Source organism: Lethenteron reissneri, chromosome 6 (genome assembly GCF_015708825.2).
Source record: "Lethenteron reissneri isolate LAM-NWPU_2019-01 chromosome 6, ASM1570882v1, whole genome shotgun sequence".
In the NCBI taxonomy this organism is placed as follows: domain Eukaryota; kingdom Metazoa; phylum Chordata; class Hyperoartia; order Petromyzontiformes; family Petromyzontidae; genus Lethenteron; species Lethenteron reissneri.
Window position 1 is genome coordinate 3,947,599 of NC_083784.1, and position 14,057 is coordinate 3,961,655.

The 14,057-nt window shown below is 52.5% G+C and overlaps 1 protein-coding gene across 4 annotated transcripts in view; it reads right to left on the reverse strand.

Annotated features, from left to right (window-relative positions):
* CNKSR2 (connector enhancer of kinase suppressor of Ras 2) overlaps positions 1-14,057 on the reverse strand; it is a 192,965-nt gene that overhangs the window by 85,047 nt on the left and 93,861 nt on the right. For all 4 annotated transcript variants that reach the window (XM_061570262.1, XM_061570253.1, XM_061570244.1 and 1 more), the window contains exons 5-6: positions 12,867-12,911; positions 8,495-8,614 (exon numbers count right to left, since the gene is read on the reverse strand). In XM_061570262.1, coding sequence (XP_061426246.1) covers positions 8,495-8,614; positions 12,867-12,911 — 165 coding nt within the window. The remainder of the gene's footprint in view (positions 1-8,494; positions 8,615-12,866; positions 12,912-14,057) is intronic.

The window sequence follows — 14,057 nt, forward strand, 5'->3', positions numbered from 1 at the left end:
CCCTCTCTCTCTTACCCCCTCCTCTCTACCCCCTCTCTCTCTCTTACCCCCCCTCTCTCTTACCCCCCTCTCTCTCTTACCCCCTCTCTCTCTCTTACCCCCTCTCTCTTACCCCCTCTCTCTCTCTACCCCCCTCTCTCTTACCCCCCCTCTCTCTCTCCCCCTCTCTCTCTCTTACCCCCCCCCCTCTCTCTTACTACCCCTCTCTCTCTCTTACCCCCTCTCTCTCTCTTACCCCCCCTCTCTCTCTTACCCTCTCTCTCTTAACCCCCCCCTCTCTCTCTACCCTCTCTCTCTTACCCCCTCTCTCTCTCTCTTACCCCCCCCTCTCTCTTACCCTCTCTCTCCTTACCCCCTCTCTCTCTCTTACCCCCCCTCTCTCTCTTACCTCTCTCTCTTACCCCCCCTCTCTCTCTACCCCCCCTCTCTCTACCCCTCTCTCTTACCCCCCCCTCTCTCTCTTACCCTCTCTCTCTTACCCCCTCTCTCCTTACCCCCCCTCTCTCTCTTACCCCCCTCTCTCTCTACCCCCTCTCTCTCTTACCCACCCTCCTCTCTCATATACCCCCCTCTCTCTACCCCTCTTCTTACACCCTCTCCTCTCTCTTACCCCTCTCTCTCTTTACCCCCCCTCTCTCTCTCTTACCCCCCCTCTCTCTCTCCCCCCCTCTCTCTTCTCTACCCCCTCCTCTCTTACCCCCCTCTCTCTCTTACCCTCTCTCTCTCTCTTACCCCCTCATCTCCTCCTTACCCCCCACTCTCTCTCTTTTACCCCCCTCTTCACCTCTCTTACCCCCATCTCTCTCTTACCCCTCTCTCTCTCTCTTACCCCCCTCCTCTCTTTACCCCCCTCCTCTCTTGACCCCTCTGCTCTCTTACCCCTCCTCTCTCCTTACCCCCTCTCTCTCTCTACCCCCCTCTCCTCCTCTTACCCCCCTCTCTCTCTTACCCCCCCTCTCTCTCCTTACCCCTCTCTCTCTCATCTTACCCCCCTCTCTCTTTTAACCCCCTCTCTCTCTTACCCCTCTCTCTCTCTTACCCCCCTCTCTCTCTTACCCCCTCTCTCTCTTACCCCCCTCTCTCTCTTACCCCCCCTCTCTCTTACCCCCTCTCTCTCTCTTACCCCCCTCTCTCTCTTACCCCCTCTCTCTCTTACCCCCTCTCTCTCTCTTACCCCCTCTCTCTCTTACCCCCCCTCTCTCTCTTACCCCCCCTCTCTCTTACCCCCCCTCTCTCTCTTACCCCCTCTCTCTCTCTTACCCCCTCTCTCTCTCTTACCCCCTCTCTCTCTTACCCCCCCTCTCTCTCTTACCCCCCTCTCTCTCTTACCCTCTCTCTCTCTCTTACCCCCCCTCTCTCTCTTACCCCCTCTCTCTCTCTCTCGCTCTCTCCCGACGTGCACGACTCGCGGGTTGCGCCGCGTGCGTGCGCCGACGTTTCGCCACCAAGTGCCGGGAGCTTCGCCGGGATTTTTTTTGCGTCGTTGTTGTTTTTAATGGAACAATATTTTATATTTTTATTATTTTATTATTTACCTTCTACGTGACTTTACCGAAAGAACCAAGAATGCAATATTCCCCCCATTTACAACAACAACAAAAAAACCGCAAGCAATGGGGGTAGAAAAGGTGCTACGCAGTTATCGTTGAGTCCGCTCACTTTCTTCCTCGACTATACGGCGTTGTCGGCTCCTGCTGCTGGGGGTTGACGATTAGTTCAGCGTCTGTGACGTCGGCAGACCGATGTTGTTGTTGTCGATATTGTTGTTGTTGTTGTTGTTTCGTTCGCCAAGATAGAGTGATGTCATCGGCTGACTGCGGTGATGGGTAGGTGGACTGCCCTGTGGATTCCGTTTTCTTCACTGAGCTCTTTTGTATTTAAACTGTTCGCTATTTTTTCAGATGCGACCTGGCCATTTAAAAATGATGGCTCAACGGACCAAGTGGCTTGTCACGTCCACATCTAAAGCAGCAGCCAAATACTCTAAACGAGTGTTTTCTACACTCCAAATTGGCTTCACGGGTTTAAAATTGCACTCCCCCACCGAAAAGCATTTCTCCACTCGTGCGTTTAATAATTCACGACGCATTTCCGGCGGTTTGGGGTCAAAGCTCGTTGGATAAATTCGTTTCGGTGGCAATTTTTGGGGCTTTTTGTAAATATATATATATTTTTCAATTTATCTCCAGCGCGTCTTCCATGATTTACATCACCGCTTACATCAGTATTTATCCTGGAGGAATCCGATGAGCTATGAAGCTTTTTTTATTTTACAGATGTCCAGTCGATCGGCAGGTTGAGTGCAGTTGGGTAAAGTGTGGGTGATTTCACCTCTTCCGTTCCTCCGTTAAAACAACTCCCATCTCTTCTACACGAGCCCATCATCATCATCCTGCTGCTCATCTCACTACATGCCCCCCCAGCTACGACCAGGCCTACCCCATCCCCAATCACTACCCCATCCCCTATCACTACCTCTATCCCGATCACTACCCCTATCCCGATCACTACCCCTATCCCGATCACTACCCACACTGTAACCCTTAACCTCTCCCGCTTGTTCTCTTATCACCATAACAACACCACCACTTTTCATAACAAACCCCACTCCTTATTATCTCAACCACTATCACCTTATATACTCAATCAATATTGGCCCGCTTTTCCGAAGTGAATCGAATAAAGCGCCTTGCCATAAATCTACGGATATATAAGAAAAAGATGAGATTGTCTGGAAGAAGAGTCGGCCAAAAAAGAACTGTGGGAAGGGCCTCCCTGGAACTCTCTCTCACAGTGGCGGTCTCCACCTCCAGCGGTCGGAGTGAGCGAGCAATTGCGGGGGCTGCACCTTGACCGACAACCCACCCCAGCGCACCTTGTAGGACCGACCCATCAATACAATCGTGACACAATCACCGAATGAATGAACGTGGCCACGCAGAGCCCTCTGGGAGTCTCGGTGATGCCCATCTCAACGTTCTGACCCCGTTTCCCCTACGGAACGTCTGTGAAAAAGAACATCAAAGCTCATCGGATGTCTCCAGTATAAATAAATATATATTCTGATTGTGAGATGATGATTGCACATCCCCTAAGGGACGCTGGGATCAACACTCCTCCTGGGTGAAGGGGGGGGGGGGCGGCCAGGGGTATAGCCACCATGGGGGTCTAGGCACTCCCAACCACCCCAGCCCCAAGATGTTTGCGACGGGATTTTATCTCTCTCTCGCCTGGTATGCAGTAGGTCGTGGGTTCCATCCCAACCCGGGCGCCTCTATATTTGCATGCTCTCCCCGTGGTCACGTGGATTCTTCTCCGGATTTTCCTTCACACATTTCGACTCAACATGCACTTAAAGAGTTTTTTGGCTGCTGTAAATGTCCACGTGATAAGCCACTTCGTTGAGCAATCATTTGTGGCCAGGTCGCTTCAGATAAGGAGCTAGAAAGCTCAGTTGGTCTTATCTGGCAAAATAAAAAAAAAAACTGTTTAGTTTAGATATTTGGCAAAGAGACACCCACATTGTTTTGAACAAAAAAGAAAATCTAATCTTGGTTTGTGTTGCTGATATAAGCATAACTCCACCGTGGTTCCACGTAAATATGAAAGTATGTTTTTAGTCTGTCAGACTATCGGCTATCCAAGCAAAAATATTACAAAGTGCTGATTGTTTAAGCAAGCAAAATGTGGACCTGTTTCGCCCGTCTGGGTCCCATCAGCAGAACGAAGCAGCTCACGAGACAAAATGCTGCCGTATTCACCAAGGCGTCATCGATCAAATCCACGGTGCCCCGGTGCAACGGGAGAAGCAATACGGCACACAAAGTCATCGCGCGCAAACGCATTACCCTCGCAGCATTGCTGCAGAGTGGCTAAATAAATATTGCAGGGTTTGATGGTCACATTCCTCTATTGCCTTTAACAAAGGTGACACGAGTGCTGATTATGTATGCCGATGACGGAACCTCTGAATACACAGATAATAATAATAATTATTATAAATACACAGATGGGATCAGCAGGCTCAGCACTGAGTCATGGATCCCATCTGTAATCTCAACCAGTCACCACGGGGCAGCCATTCGCATCAACAAAGCCCCCTCCCTGCCTCCTCCCATCACCAACATCCACAGCGTGGCTGTGACCCTGCGTAAGAGATCTGTCAGCTGCAAGCAACCTCCACTCACTCGCTCTGAAAAAAGAAACCAATAGCTCAGTGGGTTTTACCTGGTAAAATTTTAAATAGTGTTTTTTTGTGCGTGTGATTTTTCCCCATACTTTGCACTCCTACCATGTTGTTTATTTGTTTGTCGTTGTAACTTTCTGACCCACCTGCTCCCATCGTGGACATCTGTGCAAAAGAGCTTCATAGCTCATCGGTTTCCTCTTCCAGTATCAATAAAGATTCTGACTCCGAGGAGGGAACAACGAGGAAAACCCACGCAGAACGAGAGGGAAAACTTCCAAACTCCACACAGAAGGGGGGCTCCCGGGTTGGCAATCGAACCCAGGCCCCCCATTATTCTTGCCCGCGATGCACGAGCGTTTAACCGGCGCGCACGTGGAACCCTTATCGGAAGAAGGGAGCGACGACCAAGACCCCGGCGGGTCACCAAAACGTTGTCTGGCGAAAGGACGCGGCAGCGGCAGCTGTGGCAGGCTAATCTTTTACGCCAGCGGAGAAAAGCCCCGTGGAGGCTTAACAAAAGAAACACCGTTTTTATCAAGCGGGAGGAGAAGAGGCGACACTCTATCAATTTCCCCACAATTGCCCGGTTTCATTTCCCTTTCTTACTCTTCCCCTCTCTATCTCCCCGCCGCGCTCTAATCGCCGCGCCAATTCCCTCGCAGTCGAACCCTCGCGACCACACGCCACTGACACCCCCCCCCCACGCCCCCCCCCCACCCCACCACCCCCCCGTGGCACGATCCTATTGATCGTGGCGTTGGGGCATGGGAGGAGGTGGGAGGGTGGGGGGCTCCAATTTCCCTCCCCCCCCTCCACACCACCCCGAGCGTCTCGATTTAGGGTGACGTTTATCGGTCGTTCGCGTTGTCACAGCAGTTGAGTCAAGGTCACCGCTGCTGCCGCTGGAAATTCCACGTTCCCATGGCGGGGTTTGGACGTCCGTGAAACAAGAGCTTCGTAGACTCGTTGAATTCTTCCCGTCTAAACAAAATATTCGGATTCTGCTTGTACGCGCCGTGAGATATGAGCTACAGCAGGAACAACGTGGACAAATTTCACTGTGTCTACACCCGCCGACCTATGTTCAATTCCCACCCCTGATCATCAGTAGTTGACCAGCGTGAAAGAGACAGCAGCAGCAGGAGGCTTTAGAGAAAATTGTTTGATCTCATGGAACAAGACTCAATGAGTACATCACAGACGAACAACACAAAGCAATAAATACATGTATTATGAATGTATACCGCCACCAGCAACCCCTAGATACAAAGACAAAGATCTCCCGTGCAGCCTTCAACAGACTGTAAGAGCAAGTGCTGTTGGCGAGCACCTATGAAGGCCGGCACCACGCCCGGCCGCCTTTCTCTTCCTAGTGGCGACATGTACATACTGCACCAATTACTCATTTGAGGCTGAGTCGACCTAGGGGAGGCCCAGGACCGGTTCATATAATGGTCAATGTTGTCGACCACGAGCAGGAATCGAACTCGGGTTGCCGTGTTTGCAACGCAGTGCACTAACCGCTACCGCTCCCCATTCCAGCACCACCACCCCATCAACACCACCCCATGAACACCACCACTGTCAGCGATACCACCACCAACACCACCATCAACACCACCACCACCACCACCGTCAGCAACACCACTACCGCTGCTGGCAGAGTGACGCTGATGACCCCAGGAGGCCGTAGCTCAGGGATAACTGAGGCTGTCGAGGCAGCGGGTGAGTTAGGGCTCATCATGATTTACGAGGAGCCTTCGTCAGCCGCGCTCCAAGGCCGGCCCGTCACTCAGCGCAAGTGAGAAAGAGAGAGCGGCCGCTCCATCGCTGTCCGCCAATCAACGGTCAGTGCGAGGGTGCCCGTCACTCAGCGCGAGAGAGAGGGGTCGCTCCGTCGCTGTCCACCAATCAACGGTCAGTGCGAGGGTGCCCGTCACTCAGCGCGAGAGAGAGGGGTCGCTCCGTCGCTGTCCACCAATCAACGGTCAGTGCGAGGGTGCCCGTCACTCAGCGCGAGAGAGAGGGGTCGCTCCGTCGCTGTCCACCAATCAACGGTCAGTGCGAGGGTGCCCGTCACTCAGCGCGAGAGAGAGGGGTCGCTCCGTCGCTGTCCACCAATCAACGGTCAGTGCGAGGGTGCCCGTCACTTAGTGCGAGAGAGAGGGGCCGCTCCATCGCTGTCCGCCGATCCCATGTGCGTCTCCGTGCCCATCTTCTCTTGTCTCCCTGTGGCTATCTCCGTACGTCTCTATGTCTCTCTGTGCGTCTCTGTGTCTGCGCCGATCGATGTCCGTCTCTCTTTGTGTCTGTGTCCATCTCTACGCGTGTGTCTCGGTGTCTGCGAGTCGGTGTCTAACTCCAAGCGTGGGTCTTTGTCTATGTGCCTCCCAACGTCTGTGTGTCTGCGTATAGGGAGCAGTAGTGGTTAGCGTGCTCCACTCTCTGAACCTGGCGACACGGGTTCGATTCCCGCTCATGGCCAACACCCAGTGACGATTATCTGAACCAGTCCTTGACCTCGCCTAGGTCAACTCAGCCGCAGATTAGTACCTGGGGTGGTTTGTAAACATCAGCACTCGGAAGACAAAGGTACCTGGGAGTGGTGCTGGCCACATCATCCCCCCTGTGCTTTGTGATGGCCTAAATAGATGCTCACTAACAGCACTTTCCCCAACACTCTAAATGGCTACACGGGACATCTTTGTTTTTATGGGTACTGTAGGTCGAAAATAATCTATTTTTAACCAGGTAGGGCCACGTCTCTTATTCAAGGGGGAACTGGGTACCAAAAGCAAATTTAAGATATGACAAAAACAAATACACAAGATTATTCTATAAATAATGTAGGTGTGTATCAAAGCCCTATGCATGTATGTGTGTGTATGTACCATCTATAATGTATGTGTGTTTGATTGTACAGATTGCATAATGCATGTGTGTACATAGCACTTTGCAGAATGTACGTGTGTGTTTACGTGTGTGTACTAACGCAAAGATAGATGGATACAGTTTGTGCGTACGTAATAGCAATGACAAAATTATGCTTTTTGTCAATCCACTGCTGGATGAAGGCTTCCCCATAAACTATCAAAAAAACTTTTTTTTTTATTTTACCAGGTAAGGCTCACTGAGCTACAGTATATAGCTCTTATTCAGAAGCGACCTGGCCACAAATGATTGCTCAAGGAAGTAGCTCATCATCATTTGGACATTTATAGCAGCCAAATACTTTGAATGCATGTTATTTATAAATATAGAGGGGAAAACCCTGATGACCTGGGTAAAAATCTGTGCAAACCACTGAGAGAGAGACACGCAAACTCCAAATGTACAGCAGCCATCAGGGGTCGGGATCGAACCCATGACCTCCTGTATATCAGGCGAGGTAGTTGGCATCTCGCCACTGCGGCGCCGTGGCAGTCACGTGGGTTATTTCACCATACTTCACCACGCTGCTCGGCACACGTTATTGTTAAAGTTGGGGAGTCAGGACCCCGTTCAGATATCACTGGCCACTGATGAGAGACGTGGCCTCAGAATCGAACTCGGGTGGCCAGGCGACCGGGTGCATGGGCGGTACGGTGGCGGTGCAGCGGTAAAGTTCACCCCTCGTGGCAACAAGGGCCTGGGTTCGATTCCTGACTCGGGTGCCCTTCTGAGTGGAGTTTGTATGTTCTCCCCCTGCTCTGCATGGGTTTTCTTCCGTGTTCTCTGGTCTCCACAGAATGTAACCGGATATAGGCCAAAACATCCCAGGAGTTGAAAAATTACTCTGCAAATCACTCAATTTGGATCACACATAGCAGGAGCAGCAGCAGCAGCTGAAACACCACCCCTACTGCAAAAAACTTGGGAGGACCTTCCTGAAAAAAAGAGTCTTGAGACTCGGTGTGGCTTTCCGGGTTAAGCAAACAAAAAAAAAATCGCAATAATAGTTTGTAAAAATCGACATGTCTGAGTAGCATCAGCAAGGTGCAGCCAGATGTGTATACATGTGTGTGTGTGTGCGTGCGTGGGGAGCGGTAGTGAAGAGAGTTCGATTTCCGTTCACGGTCACCACCAGTGACGATTATCTGAATCGGTCATGGGACTTCCCAAGGTCGACTCCGTCTCAAATGAGTACCTGGTGGGATGTGCAAACATCACCACCAGGGAGACAAATGCAGCTGGGTGTGGTGCTGGCCACCCACTGCATCGTGCACCGTGCCAGCCTTCATAGGTGCTCGCTAACAGCACTTGCCTCAACAGTCTGTTAAGGCTACACGCTGGGGTTTGTTATTTGTGCGTGTTCGCGCTACTCACCAGGCCCTCGCAGGGGTTGATGTGCGTCAGGTGCACGACCTCCAGGTGGGCCGACTGGGACATGAGGGGGTCAGAGGTCACGGTGCCCATGTGCTCGCAGGTGACGAGCAGCGTCTTGCACTGCTCCGGGGGGGGGGGGGGGGGGGGGGGAGAGAGCGTCCGCACACACACAGTTGGCGTCGAGGGGGCGGAAACAAGTAATAATGACTGCCTCGCTAAACGCTTGGGCGCATGACAATTTAATTAGTTTGGCCGTGTCGGGTGGTGCAGGGATTCTTACACGACATAAATCTGACCAGATCGTTGCGTGGGCCGACCCCAACGAAGAGAGAACATTACGAATTCAGCGTACATTTTTTTGCGCATTAAATTTGCCGATGACATGATACCCATCAACTTTTTCTCCTTCACATTTTCATTCCAACTCCACTCCCCCCACCGCCACGTTTTTTTTTGCGATCCTGCAATTGAAAATTGGTTTTGACGAAGAGCAAATATGTGGATAGTGCCGTTGGTGGAGAACACCACCCTCTTATATCGTATTTTTCCTTTCAAGTCAACCATGTTAGTGACGCACTGCTCGACTGTTATTTGTGCACCCACGGCCAAAACACACAACTAACTGCTTCACTGCCACAGCCTGCTCGACTAGGACAGGGGGCTCGGCAACTAAAACAACAAGGGGAGAAATTATTTAGCAAATTTCGTAAAAAAAAAATCACTCAATATTTCAAAAGCCGCAATGCAATCATAAACAACGTCGCGAAGCAGCGGTCTTTACTGAGCCACACGTGGCTCTGGAGCCACGGGGTTGCCGCCCCTTTCCCACGGTAAACTGGACTTCTAGGGTGAACTCAACTTCCATGGTGAACTAGACTTCCACGGTGAACTGGACTTCCATGGTGAACTGGACTTCCACGGTAAACTGGACTTCCACGGTAAACTGGACTTCCACGGTTAACTGGAATTCCATGGTGAACTGGACTTTCACGGTGAACTTGACTCACACGGTGAACTGGACTCACACTGGTGAACTGGACTTCCATGGTGAACTGTACTTCCACGGTGAACTGGACTTCCATGCTCAGGGGTAAGCAACCCAAATAACAAGAGCAGCCATTTTTTTCGAATTTCAAGAGCTGCACTTCAGCCTTAGAGAGCTCCAGAGTCGCAGGTTGCTGAAGCCTGGACTACGAAAATTGCTACATCAAGCTCACGGACCGCAACAACTAACACTGCATGGGTTGTTGTCAACGAGACTCAACTTTTGGGCTGCAGTTGCTTAAAAATGTCAAATAGTGACCGGGCAGCGACCATCAATTCGCCACTCGTGAAGCCGTTTTTCGAAGAACTGGATTCGAACCCGGGTGTCTCTCAGCGGTGAACCGTGGCTCAGCGTGCCCCTCGACCTATCTGACCCTAACCCGGGGCCGCCCTCCGGTTTCAGTGTGACGCAAGCTTACATGAAACGAGGCCGCAGCGCGTGTGTGGCGGGGGTACGGGCGTGTTGCAGCTCACTCCACCAGATGCGAGGACGCCGGATTTAACGAGCCGACTAAATTATCGCCGGCTCTGCCCGCGTGGGGCTCCGGTTCATCGCGTTAACAACGTCCCTCATCACGATGGGGGTGCCGCGCGCTTGTCGTACGGTGATGAGCAACGGACGGAGCGAATGCAAGATGCGAGCGCACCCCTTTGGCGCAAATTGTAAACGAACCGTTCGTTACGCACGCTTGCAAATTGCCGAGACTTAACACGCACGCTTTTTGCAGCTAACGGTTACCAGCCACGATAGATTTTTGGGATCGGAATACCGACGTCTCCCTTGGCTGCTGTCGCTCTCCTTCGTCGCCTCGGGAGCCGGGACGCGTTCCCCACCGGCCAGACCGTGCGCCGGCTTTTCCCGGCGGGTCAGCGCGACGTGTCTCTCTCGATGTTCTCAAAATCACGTGTCCCTCTCCCTGCCTCTCGGTGCCATCTCCCGGTCACGATCTTTCGTCGGCGCCGCGCAATCTCCTTCGCCGGGGCCACTCGCCAAGGGGCCATCGCGGGGCCATCGAGGGGCCGTTGGCCAGCTCAGAGCCGCGACGACGTCACGAGCGCTAAGTCCGTTTTAGGCCCCGGCCCCCCCCCTCCCCCACCCCAGGGGTAGAAACTTTCGTCGCCCGTAGTTTTGTTGTCCCCCGTCTGAGTGCGCACGATCGATGAACGCTCCGAGGTTTTAATCCCCGTAGAGCCGGAGACGGAGGGCGCCTTCGTTTGTTGGAGGAAGGGAGCGGCGGCGTTGGGCGGGAGCCGCAGCGGTTAAATCACGAGACGAGACAGACGGCGCACGTGGTGGGGGGTGGAGGGGTGGGGGCGGCGGCGGCGGGAAAAGATCCCGCGCGGTATAAACATGGCACGACGCAGTAAATATCGCGCCGCGTGACGGAACGAGCGGCCGCCGGGCCGAGCCCGCGGCGATTGCCGCGAAAATAATTAAACGCCGCGTCGGCGCGAAGCAGAAATCTTCAGCGGCATAAACCAAAAGCGCCGCGGCGTATTTAACACCGGTGGCACGGCGAGCAGTCCCGCCGGGTGCTAGGCAGTCCACAGGTCGCCGGATCGACTCCCTCTCCCGGCGCTGCAGGTAGTTGAAGCAATGGGGGCAAGTTTCTTGAATCCCCCCCCACTTCCAACCCCCTCCGCGTGCCCGAACGCACCCCCGCCACCCCCACCTACCGAACCACTGTCCACCCAACGATGTAGATGGACGCGGCACCGTGTGTCGATCGACGGGTCACGTGCAGTGGGGGCAAAGTGTGGGCAACACCGACCGCACGACCTACTGGCCCTAGCGGAGGCCCTTCTGCCAGCAGTGGCGAGAGGGAGGCAATTGCAGGGCTGCGCCTTCGCCTTTAACTAAGCGCGGGCACGCACGAGCGGGCGCCCGTAATTGGCGCCGCGCGCGTGCGTTGGCGCCGCGCGTGCGTTAGCGCGTGAACAATTGCTGGATGAGAGGGGGTGATTGGGCGGAGGGGGTGATGGGGGCGGATGGGGGGCAGGGGGAGGGGGATGCGCTACTCTCATTAGCACGGCGCGATTGTTACGTGAGAAGTGGTCGTCCAGAGAGGGTGTCTCGCAATCAGAGCGTCGCCAGTTCACATCGACGAGATGTTAACTACCTCGCCTGGTACGCAGGAGGTTGTGGGTTCGATCCCAACCCTGACGCCTGCTGTATATTCGGAGTTTGCATGTCTCTCTCCCCGTGGTCACGTGGATTTTTCTCCGGGTCCTCCGGTTTTTCCCTGCACATTTAGAATCAACGTGTGTGCTTAGAGTCTTTGGCTGCTGTTATAAATGTCCACGTGACAAGCCACTTTGTTGAGCTACATAATAGCTCAGTGGGCCTTACCTGGTAAAATAAAAATAGTGTAGTTTAGTTTTTAGTTCACATTCAACCCATCATCGCTCCACGGCCAATAAAACGAGTACCGCTCATTGGGGGAATTCAACAACGACTGTCCTACGGAGAGAACTCACTTCCTGCCAAAGGAACGTGGAATTTCCACCCATGGGCTTTGCATGGCTCTAAACATGAGATGAGCACCGATACCTCTAAGGTCATGCTGAGCTGCAGGAAATCACGTTGACAAGTAAACTCTGATATGTAATGGCAGCTAAATTCCATACTTTTTTATTTTAACAGTTAAGGCCCACTGAGCTACATAGCTATCTTTCAGAAGCGACCTGGCCACAAATGATAGGCCAACTCAAATACACAAATTCTGGACCGGGTGTGGTCAATCAATTGCCCCGAGTAGATATGAGACGGCTTAGACGAGCGATGTTATAAAAAGGAAAAAATAAAATAAAGGTACAGCCGTGAAATTCCCTGCTCTCTCCACTTCTGGCAGAAGCGCCTCCACTCGAGGGAGCTCTGCAAAGCCCCTCCAGGGAGGCATTTGGCCTCCTCTTCCACGGTCGCAAGGCATCTCGGAATATGTGCCGATACCCCAGACGTGTTGGAAGACGTGGGACTACCCCACACTTCACCCCGCCACCCACGGCCTATCCATTGGCTCACGGTGGTGTACACGATTACACAGATAGGTGGTGGCGGTGGTGGCAGTGGTGGTGGTGGTGGTGGGTGGGGTGGGTGGGGGAGGATAAACGAGGGAGGGAGGGAGGGGTTAAGAAAGCAGCCCCATTGTTTCATCTGCCGCAGGCCGGGAAGATGGAATGGAGCCGGTGAACCTCCGGACTGCACGATTCGGGCGTGCCGCTCCACCGCACCGCCGCTGCACGTCGCGTCGTCGCGCTCACGTGCCAGACTCCAGCCGGCGCCGGGAGAGACGGAGCGAGAGCGGAAAGAGGAGGAACTGGAACTCACCACTTGCAGGATCTGTGCCTCGGTGTCCAACAGAGGGGACGACTCCTGAAACAACAACAAAGCGGGCAGAGAGAGATTTCGATTTAAAACTTTTGTGACTGCAGGGATTCATCTTCTTGGTTCTTTCGGTAAAGTCACGTAGAAGGGAAGTAATAAAATAATAAAAATAAAACATAACATAATAAAACATAACATAATAAAACATAACATAATAAAATAAAAATAAAAACATAACTTTGTCAAGGCGCTCTTCTTCCCACCTCCCCCCCCTCCAACCCAGCTTAAATATACGCTCCAAGCTTGGTGGTGTTTCATTCTTCACCTGAGGACGGCTGCTTGCATTGTGGCCGAAACGTCATGAGAATTATTTTATTATGTTGTATTTTTATTATTTTATTACTTCCCTTCTACGTGACTTTACCAAAAGAACCAAGAAGGCAGAGAGAGATTGATGAGCCTCGCGATCGAAGACACACCACCTAGTCCGTGTAAAAAAATATTAAACTATTGATTTTAATTTTTAATTTCAGCAGGTAAAGGCCCCCTTAGCTACGTCGATTTTTTTGTTGCAGAACCAACCTGGCGGCTCATCACTTGGAAATCTATAGCAGCCAAATACTCTAAAACGCACGTTGATTCTAAATGTGGAAGACCCGGAGGAAAAATCCTCGCGACCACGGGGAGAATAGGCAGACTTTAAATATGCAGGCGTCAGGATCGAGATCGAACCCAGGACCTCCTGTACACCAGGCGAGGTAGTTAACATCTCGCCACCGCGGGACCCCATATGCCATTGGCTTCACCGAGTCTGATGTCTCGAAAGCCAGAAAATCACGAGTACTATGGTCCCGTACTAACCATAGTATTTTACTACATGTCGTATTAAACTAACTGTAGTATAAAACCACATGTAGTATAATACCACGCGCCGTCCGCTTCACAGCGAACATTAAAGATCCGGGTGACCTCAGAATAACGAGGAGCGACCCATTGCCGATTGGTGCGGAAACTCGGCAGGACACGATGCACACAAAGACAAAGATTCCCCCCCCCGCCGTATAGCCCTCAACATGCTGTTGGGGCAAGTGCTGTTAACGTGCATCTATGAAATCACAGCATGGCACGGCACGGCACGCCTTCGTTCCATTGGTCGACTCGGCCTCAAACGAGTACCCGGTGCGGTGTGCGAAC